The 19,025-nt window shown below is 38.1% G+C and overlaps 1 protein-coding gene across 1 annotated transcript; it reads right to left on the bottom strand.

Annotated features, from left to right (window-relative positions):
* Positions 1–6: 6 nt before the first annotated feature.
* TMEM50A (transmembrane protein 50A) lies at positions 7–18,966 on the bottom strand. The gene is made up of 7 exons (XM_045545949.1): positions 18,810–18,966; positions 16,637–16,741; positions 14,895–15,007; positions 10,324–10,391; positions 7,694–7,786; positions 5,258–5,318; positions 7–493 (listed from the first exon to the last, which is right to left on the bottom strand). The coding sequence occupies exons 2-7, from the start codon at positions 16,727–16,729 to the stop codon at positions 448–450; spliced, it is 474 nt and encodes a 157-aa protein (XP_045401905.1). The 5' UTR covers positions 16,730–16,741; positions 18,810–18,966; the 3' UTR covers positions 7–447.
* Between the last annotated feature and the right edge of the window lie 59 nt (positions 18,967–19,025).

Raw genomic sequence — 19,025 nt, forward strand, 5'->3', positions numbered from 1 at the left:
ACTGAATAGTTTTTAAAAACAAGAAAATGTTTATATTTCATTTAACATTTGACACAGAAGAGGCCACAAATAAACATGTTAAATCTTCAGAGCACTTTCACTGCAGTTTTGGACCTCAGATACGAGAAATATCTACACTGATGAATCCATGATGTCTTTTGTAATTTCTTCTTTTTAACACATTATACCATGATAAAACTTGACAAAATCACTCTGTGAAAGTTTCCTTTAACATTTTATAAGTTAATCAAGTGAATACCACAATAGATTTGTTATTGTTTAAATAGAGAGGTCTCATGATTTTAGTATTACACAACTTTAAGCTGAGACTACACTCAGAAATAGGTTTAGAAAACGGCATTACAAAAGATTGGGAGTGAGCAGTAAAAAAAAAAAAAAAAAACAAAACCCATGCAGAGCTGCTGTGCTGTAGGAAATCAGATGTTTTCACTGCCATAAGTCTTCAGTGCGGCCAAACTTAAAAACCAGTCCTCTGTGAATAAAACAAGAAATATCACATGACTACTTGAATCTGGGAAAAGAAAGAATATGTAATATTTTGAGAATGGCGGGAAATAAGCAACAAAGAATAATTGATGAATTGTATAAAAAATTTTGACACAGAATATATCAAAACAGAAACTGATCATCTAAGGTAGTGAATTCTTCCATCGTGCTCAGCTGTGGTATTTGCTGCCATCTTTCCCACAACCTTAACTCGAGAGTACTGAAGACACATGTGACTTTTACAAAGTTAACCAGTGTTTAGCATGTAACCATTATATGTCTGATTTTGTCAAATTCATTCAACAAACCTTTTCTGAGCATCCTGATGTGCTAGGTGCTAGGGCTGCAGGATAATTAACCCTTGCCCTCAAACTGCTCACATTCTTGGTAACCTGATGTGGTTTAAGTACTGGGGGTGGGGGTAGGGAAAGATACATACACACCGAATGTTAAAGCACAGAAACACAGAATCTACCTGAATGAGATAGAAAAGGATTTACAGAGGTGGTAATACCTGAGACTGGCTTTGATGGATAAACAGGAGTTTGAATGGGAAGCTGGTAGGAACAAGAGCTAGTGGGATGATGAAAGATGTTTCAGGGAGTGGAAACAGTACATCAAAGGGCAAATAGGCATAAAAAACCAACGGGCTCTAGGAAAAGCCCAGGAGGTTGGTATATGCCCAGGAAATACACCCTCACAAACCTTACCGTCTAGGGTTTAGGTGACGGAGTACCTACAGTTGTCCTCGAGGCTTCAACTTAAGAGAAGCAAGAGGGCAATTATATGCATTAAAAAACCTATCTGAAGTGTAGTAGAACAGGGACGAGTCCACCAGGGCTAGATTACAGTTCAACAGATCAGGGGGACAGGCAATGCAGGCAGCCAGGCTTCAGGAAGCCAGCTGCCCAGGGTGGCAAATCACCCACAAGTGCCTCAGTGAGTTAAGAGCCTGCGTGCTCTATCCAGGGGCAGCTGGCACTCAGTCCCAGGCAATGAATGAAATGGGGCCACGCAGAGATGCAGCCCCTATTCAGCTCCAGCTGACTGTTGATGTGAGCGGCCTGAGGTTGGCAGTTTTTTCAAGAAAAGCCAAATTCGTATTTTTATGTCAAATCTCTTAGCTTTTAAATGTTGGCAAAGTAAAATAGAAAATACTGTATAGGCTAAATGAAACAGAACTCTGCGCAGAGTTTGGCTGAACGGTCACCTGTTTTAATCTCTTTTGTGGACAGCTCAGAGTTTTGAAAGAGTTGAAGACAGGAAATGATAGAATTAGAGTTTTGTTTTAGAAGGAAAACTGATAGCAGGAAAATTTTCAGAAAGAGGATGAGGGCCAGGAGCGGTGGCTCCCTCCTGTAATCCCAGAACCGTGGGAGGCTGAGGCAGGAGAATCCCGTGAGGCCAGGTTTTGAGACCAGCCTGGGCAACATAGCAAGACCCAGTCCCCATCTCTACAAAAACAAAAATAAGAAAAATTAGCTGGGGCTGGGCAAGGTGGCTCACATCTATAATCCTAGCATTCTGGGAGGCTGAGAAGAGAGCCTCCTGAGGGGCCGAGCTCAGGAGTTCAAGACCAGCCTGGGCAACAGTGAGACCTCATCTCTACTAAAAACAGAAAAATTAGCTGAGTGTTACGGCGCATGCCTGCAGTCCCAACTAACTTGGGGAGGCTGAGGCAGGAGGATCGCTTGAGCCCAGGAGTTGAGTTTGTAGTGAGCTGTGAAGATACCACTGCACTCTAGCCAGGGCAGTGACAGAGCAAGACTCTGTCTCAAAAAAAAAAAAAAAGTCTTAGAAAAATTAGCTGGGAGTGGTGTTGCGCTCCTATGGTCCCACTTACTTCAGAGGCTGAGGCAGGAAGATCACGTAAGCCTAGGAGTGGAAGATGCAGTGAGCTATGATCACACCACTGCACTCCAGCCAGGGTGATAGAGCAAGACCCTATCTCAAACAAACAGACAAAAAAACACAAACGGAAAAAAAAAAAAAAAAAAACAAAGAAAGAAAGAAAGAGGATGAGACCAGAGGCAGAAGGAGGAATGAGTGAGGGATGAGAACTGCTCAGGCAATGGATGGCTGAATATAAACAATGGAAATGAACAAAAAGAGAACAGGTTTCAGACCATCCAGAGGCAGATTCAATAGGGGTTGGATGCAGGGGGTGAGTGTGAAGGAGAAACTGAAGACAGACATTTCAAAGGCATATGCTGTTTTTTTATTTTGTCCTCTTGCCTGTTTTCCAATTACCAACACCTACTCAAGTCCACAGTTACAATGATCAATTTATAATGGCTTCATAAGGTAAATGTTTTAGTAGTGTTTTTTTTTAATAAAAACAAAAATGCAACCGGGAAGTAGTTTGCTACCCCCTTCTTGGAAGTATATTAATTTCTCCTTACAAAGGATTTAATAAACCTCCAAAAGATGATTTGATCTCTGCTCTTCTAGTTAATATTAGACCCACTGCTATAAAAAAGAAAACCCGAAGTTGGCTATTAGAAGCCTCTACTCTTCAGATAGCTTCAAAGAGACATAGTAACTTCAGAACACTAGTCGACAGATGTGAAGTGTAATCTGAAGAGTTTCTTGGGCAAGAGCCAGTCCTGCCTACACCGTCAGATGGTCACCTGTCTATTCTGGTTTCTGAAATAGTGATTTCTAAGCTGTTGCTGAGTACCATTCTGTTATAAATCAGAATAGTAGGCAATCTGCTACAACTATTCCGATAAGTGTCCATTAGTTAAATTTAATTTTAATTTGTTTATAGTCAGTCCAAGATTATTTTTTCAAGATTAGTATTCTCACAATACCTAATTAGTTTTTAGATTTAATAGGTATAATGTAACAAATGAGGAAATTAACCAAACTTGTTGCATATAAAGGCAATTTATTATAAGTGATGTGCAATAATGGCAAGTCAGTGATCGGTTTCCAAGGTTTTATGAAATGTGGTAAGTACTGTATGAAGTTATACTTCTCCCTTTCATTGGAAGACATAAAATTTGCCCACAAATCTTCCTCTCTCAATTCTCTGTTCCTCTCTGCTATAACATATTATCTTTCCTGCCAAAAGCAGAGTCTCAAAGTGGAACTTACTTTATCCTTTATCCTTGCTAGAGCAGGCAATGATGAAAATGAAGGCTGCCATGTGCCCTTCACTGGCCAGTTCTGAGTACATCTTCTTCCCACCACTCCATCCTGAAGCATCTCTTACCCACTGCCTCTGACCTTGTGACACAACCTTCCTATGGCTGAATTTGTGGGGTACTGTGGAGGTACTAGAGCTGAGGATGCCTGGTCCTTCTTTAAAGATGCTCAAGCCTCAGAACGCAACTTGAAAGAAAAAGAAATCCTAACTATCAATACTCTCCCTCTCATAAGCACATGCTACGTTACCCTACAAAATAACATATACTCAAATTTTATATCATAAGTGGGGAGAGGTTTATTCACTTTGTATTTTTTAAGTGCAGTGTTATGATCTATTTTTTTTTTTTTTTAAGGAGGGGAAGGCAGCCAGGTGCAATGGCTTATGCCCATAATCCTAGCACTCTGGGAGGCCAGGGTACGAGGATTGCTTTAGGCCAGGAGTTCAAGACTAGCCTGAGCAAGGGTGAGACCCTGTCTCTACAAAAAAAAAAAAAAAAAAAGAAAAATTAGCCGGGCATGGTGGTGTGCACCTGTAGTCCCAGCTATTCCAGAGGCTAAGGCAGGAGAATCCCTTAAGCCCAGGAGTTTGAGGTTGCAGTGAGCTATGACAACGCCACTGCACTCTAGCCTGGGAGACACAGCAAGACCCTGTCTCAAAAAAAGAAAAGAAAAAAGAGAAAAAAGAAGAAAGAGGAAAGAAAAAAAAGTGGTTCAAGTAGATATGGGGCTTTTGTTTCTTCTTTTTTGAAAGTGGGTAGGAAGAGATAGGGAAGGAGAAGTCCTACAATATATAGCAGTTTCTTAACCTTTTTTGGATTAGAAACTTCTCCAAAAAATCTGATGAAAGCCACAGACTATCTCCTCCCAGAAGCAAGCAGAAACACCAATTTCTTGCACATGGAAATGTCTGGTGATTCCTCCTCTTCAGAAGCCCACCTACACAGTAAATGTTAAGAACTCCTGATGCAGAGGATAGAGAGTTGTTTTGCTGTGGTTTTATTCTTTTTTTTTTTTTTGTATAGGGAACAGTTAGGGTAGAAGAAAGGACAGACCCTAAGTTTCTAAAAAAGAATGAACACCTGAGAAGATTATTAGTAAAAGTATTGTGGCTTTTAGGGGTTTTACTAATCTTTTCATTTGTAATTGCTTCAGCAGGATAAAATATGTTAGAACTTTTCCTGCACACCTCAAATCTCACTCACAAATTATAATGACACCAAGGATAGAAGAACTATAAACTATACCAGAAAACAAAATTTAAGGAGAAATGGTTTCAGACAGCCTTTCATTAAAAGAACTGTTAGAGATCTAGATTTAAAATAAACATTGTCAGTGTTATGTAACTAAATCTACATGAATCATAGTTATTCATTAAAGGGGGCATGGTAGCAATCTTAAAAATTAATGTATTTTCCCAAGGTTGGCAACAAACCAATCCATGTATGAAAAATATCCTCCTCAACCTCATTCTTTGTATTTTATGAAAATAACAGCATTGGACAGGGGTAAATTAAGCAACTAAATATGGTAAATCACATACAAGAAGCTATTATTAAAAAAAAAAAAAGATAAGATGAATAATGCAAAACAGACTTACCCAAAAAAGATGAAGGCATTCTGGAAAAATACAGCAATTCCAGGGTATACTATGGCTTTTTCTGTAAATAATTGTAATATTTAGAGATTTATTATCTCAAAACATTTAGTTTCAGATATACTGGCAAATATCAGTTTTCCTGCCTAGTGTAATTGATTTTTCTGGTAATTATGGTTAGTTTGAGCACAAGGTGACAACACATGACAGAGTCTACCATGGCTTTAGTAAATGATAGCTCCTTTCATTCTTTTTACAAATATTAACTGAGGGCATACTATGTGCTGGCCCCGTTTAATATGCTGAGGATACAGCAGTAAACAAAACATGCAAATTTTTTTGCCCTCATGGAGCTGGACAACATGCTGACTTGATAAAGAGAGAAAATGAAACAGAAGATAGAGGAAGTGTAGTGAATGATGACATTTGACACAAGTGGCCAGCAGACATCATGAAAAGGTGGCAATGCAGTAAGGATGTAAAGAAGTAAGTGCAGCCCCGTAATATTCTGAAATTAAAACAAAACAAAACAAAACAAAACAAAATTTATGAAAATCACTGTAGTAGATTAGTACACAATCCAGGCTACAAAAAAAAGTGAGTGCAAGAGCCATGCAGAAGCAGCAGAACAGCAAGTACGAGAGCCCTGAGGTGGGAGCACCCTGGTATATTAGATGACCCACAGTAAGTCCACGTGACGATTGTGATTTTTACTTTCAGTGAGATGAAAAGCCATAGGAGGGTTCTGAGCAGAAAAGTGATACGAGCTGACATGTTTTAACAGGATCCCTCTGGTTGCTGTGTTGGGAGGAGATTAAAGGGGACAAGCGAAGGAACACAGAAACCACTTAGGAGGCTCTTCCAGAAAATCAGGCAAGAGACTGTTATGGACTGAACCAGAGTGGAATTGGTAAAAAGCGGTCAGATTCAGGATATATTTTACAGCAGAGTCACCAGGATCTGCGGATGGATTAGATGTGGGGTGTGAGAAGAAGAGAGGTGTCATCTTTGACAGGATTTAACCCCCCAGGGTTTTTGGCCTAAACACCTGGAAGGACAGAGTAGCCATTAACTAAGATGGGAAAGACCTCAGGAGGAGCATTTTGTTCTGACTGTTTCCAGAAGTGAAGTTGAAATTCTTATAAATTTCTACTATTGGAGCTGTCAATGATGGCTCATTAATTGACAAACCGGGGCAAGATGAATAGATCAATCGTCAACTTTTTCTCATCTTAGAATAGCTTTAAGTTAATCTGATTAATATAAGTTTCTGTAGGCCTTCTCTACTAATCCACATTAAATAACCACTACCACTAGAATGGCTCATAAAAATGTTAGAAAGGAAACTATAAAATTACAAATCTGTTGCTAATTATTCTCAAAGCATAGCCTCTCTCCAGGAGCCTTTAGGAAAATAAAAGGTCTATGTATTAACAGTTGTATCTGGAAAAGAATTATTGGTAATTTTACTTTCTTCTTTGAATTCTTTTATATTCTCATTTATCTATAATGAACAAGTATTATGCAATTCCCATGATATAAAAGTCATTTTTTTCTTTTTAGATATGATGGTGACAAAGGTTTTGTAGCAGCAAGAGAACGGCATGATGTGTTAAATGCAAAAAGCAAGGAACAAAATTGTATTTATATTATAATAACTACATAGAAAACAAATAAACCAAAAGGAAACACACCAAAATATTTAAGAGTGGTAAGATTATTATTGTTTTTCTTTTCTACATTTTAGGTAACATGGTTTTAATAATAAGTTACACAAACAAAAGAAAAATATTTGAAAATGTCTATCATTCTGTCTATAAGATTTAAATGATTTTAATAAAAATTTAGGAAACCCATGATTTTACTCCAAAAGTACGTATTAGTCAAAGAAGTAGTGTTTAAATGGGTTTCATATTTTTCTGGGGTCCTTCAAGGTGAAATTCAGCCAGGAATCTAACAGTGTATCTTTTCCTGGGCTTGGCTTAAACTGGCCTTACATAGCTGATGTGTATTAAATGTTAACTTACTTTTCTATGTAAAAGATGACATATTATCAGGGAGGCTTAACTAAATAAATTTCAATTCTGGAATGTTAGAGCTTTGCATGAATATTATTCCGAAAGTCAAAACTTGCTAACTTGCTAAAGAACATATATATTCTGCTTCTAAGATTTTTGGAAGCCAAATAAAAGCATGATTTGGAGCTGTGTCTCATCCCTTCCAGGCTCTAGATTAGTAGAAAAAAATACTAAAGAAATGAATATTATAAATGTAGAAAATAAACAAAACCAAAGATGGGGAAGGAGAGTCCTCATGTATAAATGCATTGCTAGTAGTTGGCCCAATTATATGAAAAAAGTTTTATTCTAAATTAAACAACTTCTAATGCAAAATTCCAGTATTCCACTAAAGTAAATTGTAACCTGTGTTTTCTCTTACCTTTAGCAACATACCCTCCAAAGAGAATCCACATAGATGCAATCAGAGATCCAAAGGCCAACATGAAACCAATGAACAGCCAAATACGAGCACCTTAAAAGAAATAACATTTTACCAGAATTGTTTCTCATATGGCAGCAGTTAGTACAATTAACTTTCAAAAAGAAAACAAAAATCCAAACAGAAAACAATGTGCAGCTGCCATTAAAGTCTACAATAACAGTAGAGGATGTGTTAAGTACCTTTCATCAGTGCAGATGTTGGCCTTTTTCTTCTTGATTAGTTTGTATATTTCCTTTTTAAAAAATTTATTATTTATTGGTCTGTACATTCTAAGTGCACACATTCACTTTCCCAAACTACCTACACTGAGAAAAACGTTATTCAACTTTCCTATAAAACATCTCATAAAATACATTTTACCACATTTAGAGGTTCATTCTCCACATATTTTTAGAAATTGTGCCCCAAAATTTAAGTACACTTTCAAACAACATATACATACTTAAAAAAATTAATATTCACTGATATATGAATCTCAAAGCTACCATATTTCACCTTCAGGGAGGTCAGGCAGCAAAGCAAATTCAAATTTACTGTGGCTGGCACTTAGGTAAGTGGCATTAAAATTACGTTAATAGGCCGGGCGTGGTGGCTCACGCCTGTAATCCTAGCCCTCTGGGAGGCCGAGGCGGGTGGATCGCGCCAGGTCAGGAGTTCGAGACCAGCCTGAGCGAGACCCCGTCTCTACTAAAAATAGAAATAAATTATCTGGCCAACTAAAAATATATATAGAAAAAATTAGCCGGGCATGGTGGCGCATGCCTGTAGTCCCAGCTACTCGGGAGGCTGAGGCAGTAGGATCGCTTAAGCCCAGGAGTTTGAGGTTGCTGTGAGCTGGGCTGACGCCACGGCACTCACTCTAGCCCGGGCAACAAAGTGAGACTCTGTCTCAAAAAAAAAAAATAAATAAAAAAATAAAAAATAAAATTACGTTAACAGAGGAGGACAACCAACTTTTAAATCACATTAGTATTAACATATTCATGCACATTTGCTATACATAATAAATGGAGTCATTAGACTGCCTAAAATGAATTTTGAGATAGGGTCTCTTTCTTTAATTAGCACAAATACATTTTAATAAAAACATTACTTAGCTCAATAAAGCATGGCAAATACAATGTTATGTATATAAATTTCTAAGTTCATGCCCAAAACATAAAACAATAGTTCCAAAATAATAATCTATTATTAATAGATGTGATATTAAAACAAATATATCTGGCTCTGTACCCCTAAAGCTGTGCGAGCTAACGAAATTTTATTTGGAGATGTGATAGCCATATTCTAGTTCTAGCTCTAGCTATTATTGGCTTACTATTATAACACTAACTGCTAACATTCATCCCTTCTTTCAGAGTTTACAAGGCTATGGTGTTTTTTTTCCTGTTTCATTAAAAAAAAAGTCACTTGAAATTTTCCAATAGCCAGGTTTATATTTGTATGAATATGGTATTTATCATTTAAATTGCTTAATAAATACCTGTCTCCTCAAATCTCTGAGTAAACTGGACTCTGTAAGAAGTTGTGCCACATACCCCTGTATTCTGCCTACCTCAGGTACATAGCCATGGAGTCCAGGGGATGAGTCCCCAGTGGAGAAAGTGAGGCCTGGATGAGCCCAAGCACCAACTCTCTGATTCTATTCACTTTTGCAAGGTGAAAAAAGTTCTGGAGATTGTGAATGTACTTAATACAATGTGAATGTACTTTGATACATTCTTAATACTGAACTGTACATGTAAAAATGGTTAAGATGGTTATGAATTTTAATGGTTAAGAATTTTATATGTATTTTAGGCCGGGCGCGGTGGCTCATGCCTGTAATCCTAGCACTCTGGGAGGCCGAGGCGGGTGGATCGCTTGAGGTCAGGAGTTCGAGACCAGCCTGAGCAAGAGCGAGACCCCGTCTCTACTAAAAATAGAAAGAAATTATCTGGCCAACTAAAAATATATATATACAAAAAATTAGCCGGGCATGGTGGCACATGCCTGTAGTCCCAGCTACTGGGGAGGCTGAGGCAGTAGGATCGCTTAAGCCCAGGAGTCTGAGGTTGCTGTGAGCTAGGCTGACGCCACGGCACTCACTGTAGCCCGGGCAACAGAGCAAGACTCTGTCTCAAAAAAAAGAAAAAAAAGAATTTTATATGTATTTTACCACAATTTAAAAAAACACAACAGCTCAATGATCCTAAACTATTTCAAAATGCTAACTCAACCAAATAATGTTGGCAAAAAAGTGAAGAAAATTTTATGATATAGTTTAAAATACTATAAACTCTATTTTACACATTATTAATGTTCTATATTGTATCTTGTATACATTTACATTAATATTTATATATTACTGCACAGGATTATATACTTAAACCTGTGTATTCTGCACCATACAGTCAACTTTGACCAAACACCAATTTTACGTTATGCCTTGGAACCTATAACCTCTCCTCTAGACAAAACTCCATACTATCCCTGATCTGAAGGATTTAGACAAGTGATCTTCCATATATAATTCTCATTTTAAGGATGTAAACATGTATAGTAAGATGCTGTTTGTACCTATTTACCTGTTTGACCCAGACAACCTTCACTGTAACTATCACCTCGGACTTGTCCATTCGATACTGCATTAATCCTGTATGAATAAAATAAAACCAAGAAATCAGGGTCTCTGACTCCAAGAAGAAACTATCCATGACATCAAGTTACCAGAAACAGTAAGCTAGAGTTCCTCAAATTTAAGGTTAGGCCTCCTGAGTTTTGAGTAAGGGGTTCATATGACCTTAAGCAAGTCCCTTCAACCAGATATTCTAATGCAGTGGCTATGGGCCTTAGACTAGGAGAATTAGCATCACCTGGCAACTTGTTTGAAAAGAAAATTCTCTGGCCTCATCCCAAACCTACTGACGCAGAAATTCTGGGCATGGGGCCAAGAAATCTGAGTTTCAACAAGTCTTTCAGGTGATTCTGATGCTTATTAAAATTTGAGAATGAAATTCTCAAAATTTTACCTTGCTAAGATTGGAACAGGCAAAAGGATATTTTAGCTTGGTTCCCTCTAGTTTTCCATTTGTACACAACATACATTCTCAACACATAATCATGTATGGCAATGTCAGAGAGAGAAAATGGGCCCTAGAAAACCCCCCAAATTACTTAAAATTGGCTTTGGAATGAATTTTTGGTAATAATTTTGTAGTAATGTCCAGTGTTTGGAGAAATAATTATATGTCAAATAAAATACTAAATTTTTGCTTTGAAGATGTTCTCAAAGATTTAGGTTGTAAAATTTTGTTTTTTCAATTCTTGATACATGTTCTAAACAATAAGAAGTCCTCCACTGACTTTCATAGAGTGCCACTCTAAACTGAGATAGCCTAGCTGGGTGCAGTGGTGCATGCCTGTAGTCCCAGCTACTTGGGAGGTTGAGTTGGGAGGACCGCTTGAGCCCAAGAGTTCAAGTCCAGCCTAGCCAACATAGAGAGATCCTGTTTCTAAAAAAATATAAATAAATAATGATTTAAATTGAGATAGTCTTGCTTTCTTCAGCAGTACCCTCTGAAACATTTTAAATGTCATGGGAAAATATTTCCCAATATATCAGGTTAAAGTTACAAAACATCATATACATTTTATATATACCCATTTAGTTGGTTATTTGTGTGTGTATGTGTGTGTCTACCTCATGAGGACAGTAGCTATTGTCTATCTTGTTTCCCATTTTTATTCTAGCAGGAGGCTTGCACATAGTATGTGCTCAATAAACTGCTGAATATTTGAACTCTAATTTTTTTTCACAATAATACAAAGTCTTCATTTATTCATGCAAATTTAAGTTTGAGAATGATCGAAATACTCATGATTATTTTCAGTGATCTCTATACACAGTTAACTAAATTATTTTGTACACAAAATAAATATATTTTAACACAAGTTTCATATTTTTAAAAAAACTGTAGATGTTTTTAGGTGAGCTCTTGTTTTCCTTGCTGAGCCATCCATAAATTTCACAGCCCTCTGTCAGATGCCATGTTCCTGTGTCACTATCAAGTACATTTTGGAATGAACAATCTCTATTTGTTCTCTGATGTTACTATTTTTACGTAAGTTCTCAAATTTACAGAAAAGTTACAAGTATATAGTTGTAATGATTTTTTCCCTGAAACATTTGAAATTTGACAACATAATGCCCCATAACCCAGGTGCTAGGTGTGCTCTTTGTTTTAGGGGTGCAGCTGTTCTTGGGACCTCTTGGTGGAGCTGCTGCCACCACTGCTTCCCCACTCCCCCAGTCATTTGGAAAGCCTCTTCCCACTCTTCAGGCTCTAACATCCCACTTAGAGATGCCTCCTCCCCAACCCTCAACCCCAGCTGCACCATCCCCTCCTCACCCGGCTCAGGATCTGACCACCTGTGCTGGGCTGCGCTCCTATGTGCACCTGCTTCCCACCCTGCTTGAGCTCTGGGAGCCAGCTTGGGCCACCACACCTTGCCCTTCTGCTGAAGATGCCTGATCCCACTTAATGGCTTGTGGACTGGATTTTTTAGGAAGAGAAGAGTTGAATACTACTTTAAAAATATTAATATATGAGGCGATGTCCAGAAAGTACCCAGCCATTGTTAATATATTTTTCATATTACAGAGCTGGATACTTTCCGGATAGCCTTCGTACATATGTGTGTTAGAGAAGAGAGAACAGAAGAAAAGACCGGTAGAATATATGTCAAAATGTTATAGTTTGGTGAGATTATAAGTAATAGCCTCTTCATTTTTACTTATTGGCATGTCCTACATTTTTTAAATTAAAAAATAAGAGTAACACAAAAGAACATTTATTAACATTTTAAAGCCACAAATCACAGAACTGATAACTTTTGTAATAAAAGAAAAAATAAAAGTTATTAGGCCGGGCGCGGTGGCTCACGCCTGTAATCCTAGCACTCTGGGAGGCCGAGGCGGGTGGATTGCTCGAGGTCAGGAGTTCGAGACCAGCCTGAGCAAGACCCTGTCTCTACTAAAAATGGAAAGAAATTATCTGGACAACTAAAAATATATATAGAAAAAATTAGCCATGCATGGTGGCGCATGCCTGTAGTCCCAGCTACTCGGGAGGCTGAGGCAGTAGGATCGCTTAAGCCCAGGAGTTTGAGGTTGCTGTGAGCTAGGCTGATGCCATGGCACTCACTCTAGCCAGGGCAACAAAGCGACACTCTGTCTCAAAAAAAAAAAAAAAAAAGTTATTAATGAAAGAGTAGCTGCTCTTTGACCCCTATCCATTTGAATTATAATTAACAATTTCAGTTTAAAAGGTCTTCTGGGTTACAGGCTGACACTATCTGGCACTATAGGGAAAAGATGTAAGTTGAAGCCAAATAGATGATAAATGTTAATAAAACCTCAGAGTCAGATTTGCTATGATTATGTACCAGAAATCCAACAGAATACAAGTTTTGCAGAAAACAATTTTGAATAGTACAATCTAACATATAGCTACACATCCCTCCACATGGTCAGAGCTGCCACTGCTAAATTTTTTTTTAAAGATCTGAGGACAAAAGCACGGCAAAATAAATAAATAATGTCACAAAAATAAAATTTTTAAACCTGAACCAATGTTAAAATTTATACATGTGTCAGCTTTCTAAAAGAATTCTAACAGCATAATTATTATAACAAAATAAACTGCAACAAAACAGAAAGAACCAGAAATAGCTGCTTACTGGCTGAACTTCAAAGGAAAAGATTAGATAGCCTCTTGCTATCAGTGGTGTCTGAAGTCAGACATTTCTTCTGCAAACGAATAACTGCTATGGCACTCCGCTCACCCCAGTCACAGTCACACTGGCCACTTGCTTTAGTCAGAAAATACAAGTTACTTTGTTTACACTTATGTTAAGTGTAGACAAAATTTAAAATGTGTGTCATTTTGAACCTGGATTAAATGAAAGACTGGAAAAGATGACACTAAAACTCAAGTTAAAACTCTACAGAAAGCTAATCGCCAGTGGAAGAGGTCAGGACAGTAGTTATGTACAGCCATGGCCACAGAGGTGGTCCTTTTGAAGGACCCCAGAAAACATGACAGACTAGGAATGGAAGGTCCACTAAAGGCTGGGAATGAGAAATGGGGCTGAAACACAGGGATTAACAAAAGGTTTGTATGTAGAAGAATAAACTCCTTCCTCATTTCTCCCATCCTCCAGGGATCTGGAAACTTTTCCTCAAGGTGAGATAGTAAATATTTTAGACCTGTGGGCCCACATACTCTGTCACACCATCACAAGTATACACCCACAGACAATATGCAGCTGACTGGATATGGCTGTGTTCTAATAAAACTTGATTTACAAAATAGGCCTGGCCATGGTTTACCAATCCGTTTTTACCTAAAGCACACCTGGAAACTGTTTACCATCTTTAGGCAGAGGGGAAAAGGGGTTTTTCTCTTAAGCAACTGAAAAAACTATCTGGGCAGAATTATAGCAACTAGTGAGACTACGTCCACAGTAAAGTTCTATATCCTGGCATTTGGGAGGCCTGGAGCCTGAAGACTAGCTCTCCGCCCACTTACCCTAAATTGAAGCTCCAACCCAGGACCAGAGCTTTCATTCAACCTCTCCCTGACTCCTTCTTAAATATGAATGGACAACCTTTCTCCCTTGCACTTATTATCTAACATGCTATATATTTTACTTCTTTTTAGATACTGTCTCCCTCACTCATTAGGGTATAAACTCCAAAAAGGCATGGATTTTTTCTAGTTTTATTCACAACTGTATCTCTTGTACCTAGAGCAGAGCCTAGAATATAAAAGCTCAATAAATATTTGAGGGAAAAATGAATAATCCCTTAGACAAAGTACTTAGTTTCTGACCTAAATGTAAAGTTATGAATGCTGTTAGTATAGAAATAAAAGGATAACTGAGAGAAGCTGGGAGACAGAAGTAAGAGAGGTGGAAGGAAGAACAGAAGACTGTTGCTTTTCTTTGTAAGTCCTTCTCTATTATTTGACTTTTAAATCATGTCCAATATGTTAATTTGATAAGATTTTAAAAATTTAAACCTATGCAACTACATATAAAACATTTTTATCTTGTGGCAATCTATGTAAGTAGTGCCAATAACAATGACACTTACATTAGGAAGGCTATGGTTGCTATAACACCACAGGCATGGTATGAGTGGTTGAAGTCTTCCATAGTGGGATAAATAACAGCTGCATCTATGATAATCCACCAGCCTGTAAAAAACTAAGACAAACAGAGGTGATACCAATGAGAAATTATAGCAATTTCATGTCTTACTGGCTAAACGAAAGCAAGGTATCTAAATGAAGAGATTTCAAAATTTTCTTAAATGTTCCAGCAGTTTCCGGTATGTAATTTGCACATGGCTGATTAAATATTAGGTACCTTTAAACCTGACAGCAATAATAATGAACTTTTTTCTACGCCTACTTCATTCATTATTTTATATTGTCCTACACAGTCTATAGTCTAACTTGGTGAACTAGGAACAAGTATAATATCTCATGGTAGGAGAAAGAAAAAAAGTGACCCAGATTCCAACTGATGGAAGAAATACCCTGCTGCTGATATAATCCTCCAGAAAGATATTATCAAAATTTTTAAAAAAATCATTCACATTACTCAAGTTAATATGGGGAGCAATTATTGTTGCTAGAATTTAGCTATCCCCTTGGTATTGTGAAATAACAGCTCTGCAGTTTGCTTTTGATGAATTATAGAGTGCAGTCTACAGATGGTTTCAAGTATAATTTTGGATTCAATTTAAATACCAGATTATAATTTATCTAATTGAATTTGGTTCTGGATATTATCAAGGGCAAATATATAACAAAAAACCCCAAAACTGCACAAATATTTTTTATCATCTGAGCAGAAATTTACAATAAAATGGTATTACCCAACTTCTGACAAATAGCTTAGGTTTTGAAAATAAACTCCTTTGCCAGTCCGACTCCCACCCCTAATCCAGTTAGCTCTGGGAACTGCCATCTTTGGGCAATTATTTAAAAATAACTATCTTAGGCTAATCAAATTATGTTTATCAGGTTATACACAGCTTTGTACTCTATTAATGACTTTAATCATTCACTTTTTTCCCCTTAGCTCAATGTATTCAAGATATTTTCTTCGCAGACTAAAATTTAAAGCTTTAAAAAAAATATTTGTAAGAGCAGAATTTCTACAGCAGTATTAAATTCTGCCATTACTTTGGAAAAATACAGGCTAATTATTTTTCATAGATTATAAATGTCAGCAATTAGGTGAAGATGAGACACTTGGATATTTGTTTACTTAAAATTTACTCTTGAGAATACATGACACCATAAGATCATAAAACACAAATATCAGACTCTTTGAGGGATTTGAAATGTAAATAAGAATTTTATCTGTAAATCACTTTTCCCTAATATATCTTAATGAGTTTCCTGGGTTTTTAATGAGATTAAGAAAGTTAACTGGATTATGGACAAATGCAATCATAGCTGTTGACTGGTTTTGACCTGATTGTTTCTCAAATACTTCCTATTACCTTAAAGTACTCACAAAGAGGAAGCATAATCCATAAAATGAATAAATATATAAAATATATCATTTTGTTACACCATTTTTGCCATGCAATTAAAATAACTCCATCAACCTATTAATCAAATTTCAAGCCATAATTTCAACTCTTAAAATGGAATTAATAACTCCCCATAAACAAAAAAAAAATCAGCATTTACTAAAATAAGTTCAGTGGGTCAAAAATAAAGTAAGTAGTACATCTTTTAAAACATCCCACAGAAATCAAAACCCAAAAAATACAAATGCACCAAAATAATAAAGCCCGAAAAGATCAATGCCACTTACTAGAACACCAGCAGCAATGGAAGCAATAGTATTTCGCTTTTCCCCCCAGTCAATGCACTCTGAGCATCTCAAGCCTTCTAGAAATCCAGACATTTTTTCAGGTCACTTAAAAACAAAATAAACAAACAACTAAATAAAGTACTTCCAATTACTTGCTTCAAATATGACTTATGTTCCTGGAAAATCATTAATGGTTCACGAATAATTTAATAAAAGTACAGTTACAAATGCTTTATTTTGGCTCCACATACTCCTTTAGAATATTTAGTTTAGCTTTTGATGAATTTCCACATTATAATTTTGGAAAACAAAATTTGGATTCATTTAGGTTTTTTTGTAAGTTAAAAGATGGCTTTTGGCCTGGCACAGGGGCTCATGCCTATAATCCTAGCACTGTGGGAGGCTGAGGCAGGCGGATCCTTTGAGCTCTGGAGTTCAAGACCAGCCTGAGCAAGAGCAAGACCTCATCTCTACCAAAAAAGTAGAAAGAAATTAATATAGAAAAAAAATTAGCTGGGTGTGGTGGCACATGCCTGTAAGTCCCAACTACTTGGGAGGCTGAGGCAGGAGGATTGCTTGAGCCCAGGAGTTTGAGGTTGCTGTGCGCTAGGCTGACGTCACAGCACTCTAGCTCAGGCAACAGAGTGAGACACACAAAAAAGATGGTTTTGGTATGTTTAAGTAATAAGAACAAAGGTGGGTATCCAAATATTGAAAAAATTGTAACTGCTGGTTGACCTCCCCCTAAAAGTTGTCACATGCTATTATAATTCCAACTAGGTATTAAATGAGCTTAAGTGATACTTTTAATATCAAGTATTTAATGATTATCAATCCACAGGAGCTCTTTTGCATCATTTTAATCCCAAACGAAGCTATTAATACGATTTTGATATTTACAGTTCAGGAGCACTAACAGTGGAGAGACAAGTGATAAACTTTGGCTCTGAGTTAAAGTATGATTCAGATGAAAAATATTTCTCTAGGTAATTTACATATTTTATTACAGAACGTGTGTTTCTTCACACCTAGGTTAAGGAATTAAATACTGCACTGCAGGTCTTACCACCACCCACATCACTTCCTTTCACATCATTATTTTTCCTTCTCCAAGCATGCTTTTTGGTTTCATTTCTATTAATGCATAAAGAACATCGCCTTTATTTTGATATCTCTATCTCTGATTCTAACAGATGTTTCCAAAGAATGCACACAACTGTGGTTAATATTAATTCAAACAACAGAAACCTCACTGATACTTAAATTACCATACCCGACCTAAACTGTCTTAACAAATAACATAAAATATTCCTCTAAGCTGAGCTGTACAGATCTGGCCTGAGAGATATACATATTATCTCTATTTCAGAGTATGCAAAAGCCTGAATTACATATAACTTGCTAAAAAAATCAAGAAACGCCCAAACTCCTACAGCGAACCTGAGCCTGTCCATTAAAGTACTCTGTAGCTTATGGCTGCCCCAAAACAAGACACCCTAAAAAAGAGCAACGACCTCAACTTTTAACTTCTCTCTTAAAAAATATTAAAAACTATGATTACAATCACTGCTAATATGCCTTTGGGACAAGTTCAATTTTTGAAAATTCACTCATTTTATTCTTCCCTGGGAGGATTAGCAATCCAGTGTTATTTTCGGTTCATCCCAACGGCCCCGCCCCGAATCCATTTTTTCTATGCACGACTACTGGCACACTCAAGCCCAAACCTCGCCCTCCAGACTGTGGGAATTTTAGGTCTAGAGAGAGGCCTGGGAAGATCTGGGAACTAACACTAACTCGGCCACCTCCCTCGCTGTGTGAACCAGCCGGTACACTCCCTCTCGGAATCTCAGTTTGTCCAGCTCTAAAGCAGGGGGACAAGATTTTCAGAGATCCTGGGATGTCCTGGGGAGGGTCACGGCACGGCGCCCTCTCCTCCTCACTCGTCCTGCAGCTCGACGGGGTTTGGACGCGGTCGCCCCCTCCGCCGCTGCCGGACACAGGACACGAGGAAGTGGCAGGAAGGGTCCAGTGAGGCAGCCCGCGTCCGCGGCTTCCCTGAGGGTGGAGGCAACGACCCTGTCGGCACGAGCCGGTCAGACAGTCCCGGGTCCGAGCCCTAGCCAGACTGCGGTCGTTCCTCCCCTGCCCTCACTGCCCGCCTGGCACTTACGTCCAGCGCCCCCCGCGCAGTCGGTCCGGAGCCTGCTGTCGCGCCGCACCGGGCCGCCTCACTTTTCCCCAGTTTCGGAACGGAAAACGAAACAGCCACAAGCCACCAGACACCCGGATGTTGCAGCACCGCCCCCGAGGCTCAATCGCGCATGCGGGGACGGGGCTGAGGGCGGGGCAGAGGGAGGGCGGGCGGCGGCGAGCCCAAAGGGAGCCA

Source organism: Lemur catta, chromosome 3 (genome assembly GCF_020740605.2).
Source record: "Lemur catta isolate mLemCat1 chromosome 3, mLemCat1.pri, whole genome shotgun sequence".
In the NCBI taxonomy this organism is placed as follows: Eukaryota; Metazoa; Chordata; class Mammalia; order Primates; family Lemuridae; genus Lemur; species Lemur catta.